General features: G+C 36.4%; 1 protein-coding gene across 1 annotated transcript; it reads left to right on the top strand.

Annotated features, from left to right (window-relative positions):
- Nucleotides 1-5,898: 5,898 nt before the first annotated feature.
- Nucleotides 5,899-10,799, top strand: LOC117343243 (aquaporin-11-like). The gene is made up of 3 exons (XM_033905585.1): nt 5,899-6,132; nt 8,662-9,329; nt 9,842-10,799. Exons 2-3 carry the CDS (start codon nt 8,663-8,665, stop codon nt 10,045-10,047), a joined length of 873 nt encoding a protein of 290 aa, XP_033761476.1. The 5' UTR covers nt 5,899-6,132; nt 8,662; the 3' UTR covers nt 10,048-10,799.
- The last annotated feature ends 4,886 nt before the right edge of the window (nt 10,800-15,685 follow it).

Genomic DNA, 15,685 nt, shown 5'->3' with positions numbered 1-15,685 from the left:
CTTGTAGTAGTTCAATAAGTTACCCAACAAAGACATTTGTCTCAAGAAGTGATGCAAAATCTTGTCTGAGATAATAAAGAAGTTTTACCTTAATATGTACGAATACGTTTAAATCCAAGAATCCAGTTATTTCAATCTAATCAAAATCAAGATGGTCATTCTCACTACGTTACATGAACATCTAACAACATCCCATAAGGGGTCACGTCAGGATGACCGTTTAGATTAGCCAATCAAATGACTACTTCCAGAATCTTGGAAGTGAATTTCATATATCCGAATTAGCATGACTAGAGTGCATAGGTTGCATAATCTGTCAATTTGTTTCAAGTCATTTCGTCCTACATAGCCTATAGCTGTATACATGTTGTGCCGAAATGGTTTGCTTCAGATGCATGCTTTGACGAAATGGTTTGCTTCGATGACATCGACAAATTGACAATTCGCCCTGAAAGTGAAATACACATATCTCAAAGGTCATCAGAACGTGACCCCTTATGGGATGTTGTTAGATGTTCACGTAGTGAGAATGACCATCTAGATTTTAATTAGATTGCAGTTATTTCAGTAGTATGGGATGTATATCTTTGAGGCACTAATATGAAAGGCTTGTATAAAAGTGAGAAGAATTAAGTTACAGAAAAAGTACCTTATATAAAAAGAAAGAGAGCGAGTTAGAATTTCACGGATATAAGAGGATATCTAATTTTCGAGTAAACTGTTTAACGCGTGACTGTTCGTCAAAAATACTGTCACCATTGAAGAAACTTTCATCTGTTCGGGCTTTCTCTATCTTTTTTCAGTAGACATTTGTTCGGAATATTTTACAAGTTTGGTTCACCGATATTTAGACACAAGTTATGCTTAAACAGAAAAAGTATGAATAACTATGTTACTTTTGTTATACCATGTAACATACCATCCGTCATATGTCATATAATCTGTTCTAATCAATTATAATTATCGATATATAACCTTGGATGATTAGAAGTTGCCGAGTCGGCTAATAATGACAGTGCAACATGACGACAGTCTTAATCGCACATTCACATGTACCATGACTAATAATTTCACGGATAACAAGTTCACGACCACGATAGTGACCTCGAAATTATGAAAATATCATCGCCGCGAAAATAAAAAAAACACCGACATAAAATATTCTAAACTGAATGAAGTGACATTTAAGCAATTTAACGCATTATTTATAGCGCCATTTAATTATCATAATATTCGATGGAATTATAACTCAACGGACTTTTAAGTACCGATATTTTGTTTAAATGTGAGATTTTGTCTTGAGAAGGTTATTTTGAAACCATAGGAAGCCATATTTTGTTGTGACAATAATAGCAATGCGGTCCTGTGGCGTATTTTTTGTGCTTCTCATTTTGGCTTAATATGAAAACATTAAATCATAGTGGACACTACCATTGCTATTATTGGTCAATGTTTGCCATGTTATTCATGACATTTACCGGGTGCATTTCTTCTGTGTTGTTCTTGATATATCTGCAACGTTGCTATAAATTTTAGATTTTAAATACGACCAAAAAGCTAATTTGCATTTCTTTCACAGAGAATATCTGTCTTCATCTTCGCTAGCCAAGGCTTCTGATTACGTTACACTCCACGTGGAGTGTAAAGTAATCAGAAGCCTTGACTAGCGAAGATCATTCGTCTTATGTCCATTGAATGTGTGGAATTTTACGACAGTGGAATTATTTTTAAACACAGAAACACATTGTATACGTCTCCCACCAAACTGTCAATCAAATTAGATCATTTCTTTATCAGTTAATTAAGTCAACATTAATTGCCCTGGCGGAGAGCAGCCAGTAATAATAATTAGCACGTGTCACCTTTAACCTTACATGCTATTGTCTTATAAGAGACGTTAATCGGTAGTTTAGTATGTGTCGATAATGTTACCTTCTATACAAAGTGATGGAGGGATGGGTGTAATTTATGGTCCGGTAACGTCTCAGGGTCCGGAAACACTACATCAGGTCATAGTAATGCTTGCTATATATTAATATATATCATAAAATGAAGTAATGACAATGCACCTGGTCCCTGTGTTTGGGGGTGTATAATGCAAACAGTGACATTTATGTCTTACCACCAGACGCAAGCTGTGAGGTATATATATATATTACAATGTACTTACAATTATAATACATTTTAACTTCCTCGTCATGATTTCCTGATAAAGATTTGATATCATGTGTAGTGTTAGTTTTTATAAGGGGTTTAACGCCCTTGCAACGGCCATGGTCATTGAAGACGTATGTCAATTCAGAAGACAGAGTAATATAAACAAAGCACAGACAGGCATGACATTGAGATAAGAAAGGAAAGATTTTAGATCCTAATTGTTGTAATGGTGACAGAAGATTATTTCGACATCTTGGATTCTTCAGAGGGCAAATTTCAGTCGCCCTCTACAACCAACATGCAGGAAAATACTTCGGGCCTTATTCTTGGGCTATTCTCCAATGCCCCCTGATCAGAAGACGAAAGAGATGACCCTTCGGAGGTGGGGGCAAGATTTGACAATTAGTCGTCTCTAACGATATGCAGTATTATTGACTGATATAGTTTGAATACAATAACGTGTAAATATATGTAACAATAGAAAAAGAGCTATGCTGTTTTTTGTTTGTTTGTTTGTTTTTGTTTTTTAATTTCTAATGGTATCATTTAATTACTTGTTACTAAGATATTTACCCGTGTGTAATGCCTCAAATTATCCGAAGAACGCTTAATCTGTTTCTCCTTATGTTTGAAAGACGATCGCTTCAAAAGGCGAATACGTGGTCCTGCATACACTTCTTCCAAAAACAACAACAACATTCTCAAAAAGGGGAAATTAATATCATGCGGTATTGAATGATTAACATTTGATCTTGGTTTTCTTTTAATAATATATCATTTCAGCAACCCATGAACATTTTTCGACGATAAGTGCGAGTTTGTCTTGCTTTTGAAAAATGCTGATCCTGATTAGCAGAACAGCTTTGATAGGAATTTATTATTAGATTATTTCTACTATGTGTTTTTTTTTATAATTGATAATTTTTGGTAGGTCTGGCGTTGTCACTTTACATTTTATTCTAATTGTTATAAGTTTATATATAAGTAATATAAGAGACATGTTCTGAAGAGATACATCAGTTCTGGGTGGCAAGAAAATGACAGCAAAACACTGCTCAAGGTAATGACCTCAAATACACATGAACTTAACAGTTAACTTTGACCTCTATACATTACTCAACCACGAATTACATTATTAAAACGTACGTGTATTACTCGGGGTTCGGACAAAAGCCTACACCGATGTTAGCTCCACTCCTCCCCTTCCTGGACATTAGCCCCTAGGACAAAAGCCACTTCAAACTACTAATCAAAAAGTGGACAAAAGCCCCTTCAAAAATGATATTGTTATGTTTTCGTTTTTTATTTGTAGTTTGATTTCAATATGTTTCTAGCAATGGCTAAATTAAGCTAAATTAGGTGCATTTACTCAGATTTCACCACAATGTTATTATGTAAACAACCGGCTCAAACAACAACTGTTACATTAACAATCAGCTGTTAGACAGGTGTTTGGTAGGTTTTTGATTGACGTTGTAGTCTCCTGAAACGAAATCTATAATAAATGGCTCTGTGTGTATCGAAAGTGAATTTTGTTTTTATATTGTTTTTTCATTATCATCTTAATCATTCCTAAAATAAAGATAATTGCAACACAGACCAACATGTTTGGTTAGGCACTCATAGTATCATAATTTCAGACACTGAAAATGGGGATCAAATGTATATTGCTTTTGTAGGCATTTCTTTTATTTTTCTTTTATTTTTAGTATATAAAGAGGTCTGAAATTATGTGTAATTAGTAACAATTTGTTCATCATGGCGATAATACGTACTGCCAAAGGCGCAGTGAAACTATGTGTAGATAGTTATACGTTTACAAATAAGGTACAAACACCACATCTATGGAACTTCATTTTACACACAATTATTCTCCGAATTTCAGAGATTTATAACAATATATATATATACAGTTTCTGTTTTTCGAAAATACAGATTTATATAAAGTATATCAACTAAATCTATATAGAAGGGGATTTGACGGGGAGGGGTTAATGTCCGGCGGGGGTGGGGTGGGGAGGAGATTTCGTCCGGAGGGTTTTTTGTCCTATGGGCTAATGTCCGGTTGGGAGGGGAGGAGGGGGGGGGGGGGGGGGGGGGGTGCTAATGTCCGGGAGGTGGGGGTTTTTGTCATACGCTCGTATTAGTCTTATGCCCAGCGTGTAATGATACAGACATTGATATGGCAGTCTTTATTGTTAATGACGAGTGTTAATCTGTACATAACGTGTGTGATGGGCTCTAAAACAGGTGTATATATACTGTACATCATCATTCGCAGAGATAGTTAAAATTTGACACTTAAAATTCTATAAAGTTTGAAGGCTAGCTAGATTTTTTGAAGGGAAGGAAAGTTTACAATAGTGTACCTGTAACTGGAGAGGTCACGTTCACGGTTGTTCGTGGTGATGGTATTGTGTGAGAGTGTCCCTACACCAGATCCTGACAGGTGGTATTGTGTGAGAGTGTCTCTACACCAGATCCTGACAGGTGGTATTGTGTGAGAGTGTCTCTACACCAGATCCTGACAGGTGGTATTGTGTGAGAGTGTCTCTACACCAGATCCTGACAGGTGGTATTGTGTGAGAGTGTCTCTACACCAGATCCTGACAGGTGGTATTGTGTGAGAGTGTCCCTACACCAGATCCTGACAGGTGGTATTGTGTGAGAGTGTCTCTACACCAGATCCTGACAGGTGGTATTGTGTGAGAGTGTCTCTACACCAGATCCTGACCCTGTCACACAACAAATAGTTATATTGCGACAAACCAATACATTTGTGTAGACAATTAACCCAGTGAATAGCATATAACAAACACAATTGTTCTCTGTCAAGCACGAGAGCAGCTCGTGGCGTTCTGTATGATGCTTGATCAATCATATCAATCCATTTTCAATGACAACAATAATTTTCATGATTATTCCGCGATTGTACTGTAATCACCTGATGTAACCGTTGGTTTAAACATATTTTTCTTACCTTAAAATGACAAAAAAGATTAGGCACAAGTTCTTACAATTTAGTTAGCCTTCTCCCAACGTAAATATATTTTACATACATAATGACTGTCTTAACATGTACATTTAAATTTAAATTTGAATTAAATAGATTGAATTAACAAATTTGTTTTAATTTGTTGACAGTTGTTTCTCTGTACCCTAAACTACTCAAGAGTATTAACTAAGGTTTTCACACAAAAACATGAGGTTTTTTTTTTGTTTTTGTTTTTTTTTTGTTTTTTTTTAACAATCAAAACTACTAGAAACAGTTTGTGGCCTTTATGTATTATGTACTTACATACAAAGGTACTAAAGAAAGTTTTACAGTTTTGTTCAAATGTGAGATCTTGTAACCGTTATATAAGGTCAGAGGTCAAGCCAGATTGCATACGATATGACGTGTTTGAGAATTGCAAACAATGTGCAGTTTCCAAATTTTAAAACACGAATTTGTTTAACATATCGACTAAGACGGAATTACGAAGAACACCTGTATCAAGTACATGGCGCGGTAAACACTTAATTTGATGTACATTGTAAATATTGTCATTTTATCGTAATGTTATATTCGGTGGAAATCATAATACAATACATTCTATCACTTATTCGACTCCGCTATAATAGGGCAAAATGGTCTTACTCCCACACAAGCTGATAAGCCAGCTTTCCGACCAACTTCGCGATCGGCGTTACCCCTTTTTGGCCCCTCTAACCTAATTTGACATTTGTTGGTAGCTTATCTATTTTTAGCATCCTGCTGTCAGGATTATATCGGTGTCCAGACCCATCCTGCGTCCGCAGCATCAAGCAGGTTCCTGTTAAGGACCAGGCCCCAGAAAGTTGGAAACTACGTAGACTGGACTGGTATCCTGGTTCCTTTTTGGGGTCAGAGTTACAACAAGGAAGGCTGGAAGAGTATTTCTGGTGAAAGTTTGGAAGGATACCAGCATCGACCGCTTACCATCTAAACATCAGGTTTGTAACATGTGTGTAGTTGGTGCTGGATGGTTCGGTAATGGGATCTGAAGGTGTAAGTATGTGTGTACACATGTTTGGGATGATAAGACGATACAACTTGTTGTTCATTGTACAGACACGGCTGATATGCATCAGTGGTTACATGTAGTTGACTCGTCTTGCTGGTGTAGTGTTTGTACTGGGAGGGGCACTCATGGGTGACATTGAACACTCCCATCTTTAACCTTACATTAATTTGTGCAAGGGCACAGAGCCCCCGACACCACTAGTTCCATGTCCTTCAACGGCAAAGCGGTTTTTAGTGATGGAACATCGTAACACATGTAAACACGACCTCAAAATACCCGATGTTCCGGAAAAGAGAAATCTATTTACGAATTTTTCAGAAAATGTACACTAGTATTATGTAATATATGTCCAGAAATAGCGTTTAAGTGCAGGGACATATATTCTCGACAAATAGTGCGATTAATTCCTATCTCAAATAATACAAGCAGCCATCAGGTCCTTTATCTTATCTAACCATGTCGTAAAGCTCTCCAGGTTGGGTAGGTCACAACCTTTATAAGATATTATTATGTAATAAATATCATACATGATAATTATCATATGTTATATATAATACATATCATATACATAATAATTATCATACTTTCAATGGGAAAATACTAATAGAAGCTGTCATATACGCATGGATCCATGTCCATCCAGGGACCTAATTATATAAGGTATCTGATTTATTATATATAACACATGATAAGTATTATGTATGATCTTTTTCGGCATAGCCATATAATATTCCTTTTTTGTCCCGGATATGACGCGCAGGTGGCGTTACTGGTCAAGATGAAGCATGTGATTGGTCAATGTAGCGGTAAATGCAAAATGCAGAAATGCAGTTAAAAATGAAACAAAGTAAAGATTGAATGCAAGCTAAATAAGTGGATGTATCTTTTCAAATGACACATTGATAAAATTATATTCCTGATTCAAATGCAGTCTCATTATCACCAAAAACGCATTAGTTCGTTGATTTATTTTGCCAGCAGTTTTACATTATAACCACCAGCATTAAAACTATGCCGTTTATCCTTTTTAAAGATATTTCTTGTTTATATGTAATATGTGATAATTATTTTATATGATATTATACATGACATATGGTATAAAGGTTATGACCTACCGAACCAGGGGAGCTTTACGACAGGGTCAAATAATTGACCACATGGCTATATATACGTGGATATGAGATAGGGGACTGATAACACTATTGGACATATGACCACTGACCAGTGTCATTTATGTAAGTGACCGGAAGCTAACTCCTGTTATATTTATTTTATCAAATATTGACCTTTGGCGAGGTCAATGTAGCGTTATACCAACCTTATAGAATCAAATATAAACCGATGGCGGAGCCCTGTGTCAATATTTTTGATTCTAGATACCAGGGCCCAGTTGTTCAAAAGGTGATATTGCTGATCACAATTTTACAACTTAAAAATCCAATGATATAATTTTGGTTAATTTAACCTTTTTTAATACAAATGAATTTGACATTTCAATGAAATTATAGCACTAACCAGCCTCTTCTTATCTGCCTATTTGAAGGAATACTTACACAATGATTTTTGAAGTAAAAGGGGAAATGAAGTTTTCACAAATGAAGTGATTAAACTAATCGCCTTTTGACCAGCTGGGTCCAGGTTAGTATAACACCATATTGACCGAATAAAATGGGTTGTTTTTTTTAAATTTTATATTACACATGAAACTTGTTTGCAATATGGTGGGATTGCATTATCTTCATCTTGATAGCAGGAAATTTACACTGGGACATTGCAACGTCACAATGATTATGACGTCATTAACGCAATATTAACCTGATGTTCTAACAATAGAAACACAGGGTTAGCATATGAAAATATCAAAATTGGTCCGATTTTCATCAGTTCTAATTGGCTAAGATATGGTCACATGGAGGTTAATATTCCGTGATATGAACCTGATATTTCTATTTTATTGAAACACCGATTCAATATTGTATCTATGACGTCATACTTATTGCAATTCCACCCTTTTGCAAAAAAAAGTTTCATATGTTATATAAAAATATAAAAATAATACCTTTGATTCGGTTGATATGGATTTATACCGACCAAGTAGATTCTGAAAAAAGTTGACATCGGGCTTCGTCTATGGTTAATATTTGATTCTACCAGGTCGGTATAATACAATAGTGACATCACAAAAGGTTCATTATTGACAAGTATTGGCCTCAACGTGACCATGTTTTAGCCAGTGATATTTTTGGAAAATCGACTATATCATACCTGATATTTAACATATATAATCTGATATTTAGTTTTGATTTTTAGTGGAACATTTTAACCTCGAGTCGAGGTTCTACTACTGACAAAAATATCCCAAAATACCGTTAAATATAACGATATGAACATTCTAAGATTTATAGTATACAATTATGTAGTAAACATTGCCTAATCTTTTTCTTAATTGGGTTTTCAGGATGGCAGCCAACATGATGATGGCTAATACGACCTGGCGGCCACTATGGCAGATGGCTTTCGGAACATTTCCAGTGGAAGAGTTTTTCACACCAATGGGAGGATCACTACTATATCTAACCATTACGATCCTCTCGGGCTTTATCCTTAGAGCATTAAGTAAAGTAATTCTTCATCCTGTAATCAGTGAATACGTTTGTGACTTCCTCGCCACTATGGAAATGTGCGCGTACTTTTATGAAAATAATTTTATCTTCAGCCATTTCGGTCCAGTTTGGCTTTTCGTTGCGGTTGTTATTGAATGTATAATCGCCAACAGAACATATTTTGGTGCTTCTGAAAACCCAGTTAAATCGCTGTATTCATTGTGTATGAGAGAAATTGGTCCTATCAAGGCGGTTCTGAAGATAGCTGTCCAGACTTTGGCTGGCTTGGCGTCCTACAAGTTTGCCCGTCTGGTGTGGTCATTGGACATGGTCCCCGACCACAGGGAGAGGTACTTTGAGACCAGCTGTGTGACAGACCTCAATGTCACCCTACTGGCCGGTATGGGGATTGAATTGGCTGCCACCCTCATCGATACCTGGCTTGGAATGCAGATTGTGATGAGGAACTCGTTCATCGACGAACTGATCAAAGTTGGAAATGGCGCCTTGATGATCGTTGTCGGTAAGTTGGCCAACTTGTTGTAAATGTAATTGGAACATGAGAAAGCATTGAAATATTTTCCTGGTGAGAAGAAAATACCGTTATGTATATGTAAATCTACAAGCGTTTAATTTAAGGTGACAATCTCTGCTTGAATGTTTTTGTGAAGACCACATTTCCTACCCAAAGTTGTCGTCCCTTTTATTTTGAGTTAGTGAGTGGAAGGAACGACAACTCCGGGTGGCGCATGAGCATATTCGCCTATTCAGCATAATTAAAGCATTTCAGAATATGTTCTACTTGCCACAATACATATAACAATGTCCGAAAATGTGCTATACACACAAAGGAATGTCCAAATACATGTAGACCGTAACAAATTCTCAGGTTCGTGTGGAGGCGAGAGGTTCCGAGACGCAATTGATAATTTGTATATAACAATACAATTTGACACTCCGCATGAATCTGTTTTGTGTTATGAATGACACGAATTATGAAAAGGCTCTTCACCTCTGTCCCTCGTTCCATTCTAGGTATATCGACAACTGGTATGTACTTTAACCCCGCCATGGCTACTGGTCACCTCCTGGGCTGTAAGGGCGCGTCTAATCAGGATCATCTGATCGTGTACTGGGTCGGACCATTCATCGGATGCATCATCGCCCTTCTGTTTGACCGTGTCCTCCACATAGACGTAACGAAACCCAAGGCCGTCGCCACCGAAAAGAAGAAGCAGTGACGGAATTTCGATAAGTTTTTACAAGAAAGTTTAACCTACATTGTGTGCAGAAATTTCAGTCATAATGTTTTAAATTTCGTGGCAACTTATGTTACAAAAAATACCAAAATAAATGAACGAAAGGCAGTTAGCATGTTAATGAACCTGTTCATGTCACTGTGCATATTCTATTGCTGATTGGGTCTACAAGTTGTGTAGCTAATGGAATGATATAGTTCTGCCGACTCTATTACATTAGGGCAGATAGTCTAAAACGGTCTTAATATAGGAATAGTATGCACATGTAATATTACAAATGGCAATTAAAATATTACGCCAAAAATAGAAGAAAATTGCGATACTGTATTTTGTCAGAGATACGTTCATATGTTTTCGGTGATTTGTTTTTATATTTTGTCTTGTCCACGAAACACTTCTTGTATGTTAGAGTTTGCTCCCTTTAACATTCCATTGAGGGTGTTTTAATATGAATTACCTCCCTTTCTATTTATAACTTTCCATATTGGAGTAGTTCGATACTACTGACAAATTGATAAAAATTCTGTGTATTTCTCACACTAAGAATTAAATTACTGGTTATATTGTGTATAGATAGGAGTTAATGCCTGGTTGTGCTGAACATAACACTCTTAAAATCCTCCCATAGGTATGCTGTGATATTGGGTTTTTCCTATTATATTATTATGTGAAACACTGCTGATGGCATTTGGACTGTTATTTTTTACTTTTCCTATTAAAATTTAACAAAAATAGTTGTTTCTTTTATTTATTTAATTCTATATTGGTATCAGTTGCGGAGATCACCACAATGCAACATACATCTATGATTTATGATAAAACTAGTGAAAGTTATTCCGTTAAGTACAGACAGACGTGGACAATTAACATTGCCATCCTTCTTTAATTGGATACGTTGACAATACTATTACCTCTCTACTACATTACCGGATGTGACGTGTGCTACCATCACCTCCAGGAGATGAACTTTCGTCCCCATTACCATCAGGCGTATCCGTCTACGACAACATTTGTCGCTGGGTGGTGCTTTGTGGTCATTACAGTAAAACAAGTCGTACTGTTTAGTTTCCTGTTATTCTTTATAAGGACTCAATTATGTTACCACAGGCGACTGTTTCTGGCTAGTATTTATAGAAAAAAAAATCAGCTCCTCCTTTACTCCTATATCTTCGATTCACTTTGAATTTAAGTTAGATACGACAAAAATATTACATGCACACAAACTTTAATAACATAACTTGGTTTATAATTCTTAAATATCAATGCATATTTAAAGATTATTTTCTTGTCGTGTGACAATAACTTAATGATATGAGAATGAATCAAAAACAGTCGTTATATCCGATAATGCATCGACTTTGGAATGGAAGTAATCTATATATTTTAGAGTGGTAGCAAGGGACAATCTGTTTGGTCGACCGCTCTGTAAACAATACTAACTATAATTGCCGTTCTGGGGTCTTTGCGTATGATATACATGTATATCAACCAGGAACTTGAAATATTACCTAACCTGGCCTCTCTCAACACACATATTTGAAACCCTCCGAGTTATATATTATATGTTAATGTTGCAGTTATTTACAACAAGATGTTTGTATACTGTAGAGAGTATTGTGTTTTACAAGGTATATACATACATATATATATAAATGAATGGTTATCTGATATAACAAATCACGAGATAACAATCATACATATGTGTGTGATTTGGCTGGCGCAAGACTACTCATTCTGCAATTCACAAACTCTTTAATATAAACGATGTGTCTAACAAAGCAAGACTCGATAATTCCTCGATTCTTAATACATCTCCGGACGGGAAACAAAGTCTCCCCTTTTTTACTAGTCAAATATTTTATCCCGACCTGATAGCCCTATTTCCCATATTTCATAATTTCCTCTTTCCAAATGCAAGACGGCACATAGTATACATTTTACGATATTTGGTCTAATTTAACATCCACACGGCAGCTATCACGTGATCAGACGTGAAAATGGCGGCTATTGATATTCCTTCGAAGCTGTTGCTAGTGTGGTCTACGTCGCTAGGATACCGAGAAAACATTAATTGAAAGCAATTTGCCAAGAGACTTCATTATTGCTTTTTATCCGAGATTTTATTAAATCATTCTTTGCTTATTTAGAAAGAAACATCGGTATCGATCTCCGACAGATGTATATCACAACTTCAATGTTACTAAGAACCTAATCAATCTGTGGAATCAAAGCTTTCCTTATATCCAGTCTGATATAAAACATATATAAGTCTGGTATCAGTAAGAATAAAAATAGATCTGAGATATTTTATTTTACAATAAAATTACAATGCTTACGCATCTGTTGGTCGTAGTTGGACATGATAGGTATTCATTTCTTATGTTGAGACTGATTAATCTCCCGTGACAGAGACGACAATACATTAATTTAAGGTTATAAAAAGATTTACTGAAGTAGACCAAGAATCCTTCAACAAACATGGTGTTCTCATGACATTTGGAACAATTTTAGATCTAAACGGTCAACTAGAAAAGACCCCAATGGCCGGACAATTTATGATGTTTTAGCCCGTTAATATAAACTGACAGAGATTTTATTTTTAAACAAAATCCTTACTTGTAATATCGTCTGATTGTCTTATACAGCTTCCTATATGGTTTATGCAATTGATGTAGAGCTGTAAAACTGTTTGTGTTGAATAAAAATGAATACATTTGTAATATGTTAATGATATATAGTATAGTCAATATATAGAGGATGTCTAACAGTGTGCTCCGTCATGAAATATATTTGGTATCATTGAAGACACTGTTAGACATATTATGTTTATTACATTTTATAGCAAAATATACAGAGGCAGCTCAGTCTCTCCCAGAATTCATTGCGGTCCCCTGTCAACGGCTCGAAAGTGTACGCCAGATCGTGGCGTTATGTATTCTATCTTGCATTGTGACGTTTTATGACATAATGCGTTTGATTTCCCTTTACTATACACATAAGCTATATTTCGAACTACACGACTATTGCACGTTCACGTGAGAACTATTGAACACCTGTGACGTTTCGGAATTTAGTCCTACCCTTTCAAGTGTCTAAGTCACTCAGATGTCAACACTGCTTGATGACAGTCATGATCGATGACTTCTAGGTTTACAGGACAGTCGAGATTTCAGATATTCTAAGTATGCTTTAGTGATTATGTAATAAAACATTATATCATGGGTGTCTGTGCATAGTCCAGAATATTTGACTTTCGGTACTGGTAATCGACCGATGTTCTATTGCACTCGGCCGACACCCATGATATATTTGTAACATGGCGGAGAGTCGTGTTCAAATCTTAATTTTCCAATTGCCGTTTAGAAGCAGTGTTCTGATTATTCAAATCAGAAAGTGATATTTTTCACAAGATTAGAAAAAGTGAAAAAAATCAGTAGTGACAAATATCACTTTTATGGATGAATAATTTTCGATAATTCACTGCAAAAATGTAATAAAATATAATTCATTCCTCTTAGATTTTCAACTGTTTCAATGGAGATGGATAGATAATAACAGAAAAAAAATGCTACCTGTATTTTGATAGAATAATATAAAGGTAAAAATTGAATTATTAAAAAAAAAAAAGAGAGAAAGAAAGGAAGAAGAAGAAAAAATACGTGTGTCTGCACATAAGATTTTGGACCAAAGACCAGATTGGAGACATGCGTGATGTCTGATGTTAGAGTCTTATTTACAATCTCAAACCCGAATGTTTCCCAGAGACGTAAGCCTTTTGATTTTATTAATGTCGTAAAATTGTTCATAAAATTGTAGTTGTGTACTGCATGTCAACTATCAATGTTACTCTATTGACACCATTTTTGTTTATTGTTTTCCGTGAGTATTTTATTTAATTGTAATAGGGGATTAATTCACCGGGTGTAGGCGGTACCGCGAGGAATCGCTTGTCACTGGGAGGAATCGCAATAGAGAATTTTGGAAGATTGGTAAAAAAATTTTTCGAAGAATCGGGGTTCTCCGTGTATGTCCAGTACTGTGAGTGTTTTGATTTTGACGACTTCGCCGCGACGGTCCTGCGACATGGATTAACTACATGTACACGTATATTTATTTATACATGTACTTAATTTGTATAAACCGTTTTCAGTACAGTACGTAAATATGTATATAATTAATACATAGGTCAGTATGGAATATTGACGACTAGTCATGTGACGTCTGTAAATACCAGTTTCGTTTTTCAATTACTTATAGGTGATCTACGGTAAAATCGCACTCGAAGATTTGGGTTTAAAATTGTTACTTTTACGCTAATGAACGTGCATTATTCATTGAATTTGTCGTGACTAATACTTCATTGCTATCTCTCAATTCTGTGCCGTTCAATTCATATTGAAGCTGACAACTAAAAAAGGTTTAATGATCGGGAAAAAACACTTTTGCTGACCTAGTTACAGATAGTGCTGCATTTAACCTACTTTTGGTACAAGAAACACATCCTGACCTGGGAGAAGACATGTTGTTCCAATAAGAAGTAGTGGTGCGATGACGAAGTGGTTATCTCCATAGCCTAACGCAAATCACCACCAGAGGGCGTGATTTCCGTTTTTGCCAAGACCGGCTGTAGTGTTCCATAAAAAAGATCTGGATTAGTCAACGGGTAGGCGTCTTAATTCATCAATGTAAAATAATTGTACACCGCAGCTGACTTAAACTGATAGCATGCCTGTAGTTGACAGGGATAGGCCATACATATTCAAAGAAATATATTCTAATCAATGCCGGGAGGAAGTTAAATACAATGTATCCTAATCTGTCTAAACAAAACACCAGACACGGCTTGATTTGATTTGACCCTGTCAGCATATTAATAGAGCAATAAATATTCCTCTTTCGTGTCATTGATATTTGTACTTGTCAGGCTGTTGTGCTGTCATTGGGTCCTAATCTTCCAGTTTATTTAAAACTACAAGAAACAGAATAGGATTATCGCTCACATTCCTTGCTTTTTTATCTAATTCATTGCGCTTGAAATGTTTCGTGTGAAAGAGAGTATTAGTGGCTTTTACTGCTGACTGTGAAAAAAAAGAATGAAACTCATAAAAACAGATAGCAATATGATATGGTATGGTATGGTGTGGTGTGGTGTGGCGTGGCGTGGCGTGGCGTGGTGTGGTGTGGTGTGGTATGGCATGGCATGGCATGGTATGGTATGGTATGGTATGGTGTGGTATTGATTGGCATAGTTTGGTATGGTATGGTATAGTATGGTATGGATGGTATGGCATGGTATGGTATGGTATGGCATGGCATGGTATGGATGGTATGGTATGGTATGGTATGGATGGTATGGCATGGCATGGCATGGCATGGCATGGTATGGATGGTATGGCATGGCATGGCATGGCATGGCATGGCATGGCATGGCATGGTATGGCATGGTATGGCATGGCATGGCATGGCGTGGTGTGGTGTGGTGTGGTGTGGTGTGGCGTGGCGTGGCATGGCATGGTATGGATGGCGTGGCGTGGCGTGGCGTGGCGTGGCGTGGCGTGGCATGGTATGGATGGTATGGTATGGTATGGTATGGTATGGTATGGTATGGTATGGTATGGTA

This window comes from Pecten maximus, chromosome 15 (assembly GCF_902652985.1).
Source record: "Pecten maximus chromosome 15, xPecMax1.1, whole genome shotgun sequence".
In the NCBI taxonomy this organism is placed as follows: Eukaryota; Metazoa; Mollusca; class Bivalvia; order Pectinida; family Pectinidae; genus Pecten; species Pecten maximus.
The sequence above is the reverse complement of the archived record's forward strand: the minus strand, read 5'-3'. Positions and strand labels throughout refer to the sequence as shown.

Bases quoted from the DNA above. Each gene is read 5' to 3' on its own strand.
- LOC117343243 (XM_033905585.1), top strand. From the start codon at position 8,663: ATGGCAGCCAACATGATGATGGCTAATACGACCTGGCGGCCACTATGG. The intron at 9,330-9,841 runs GTAAGTTGGCCA...GTTCCATTCTAG, and splicing joins CGCCTTGATGATCGTTGTCG to GTATATCGACAACTGGTATG.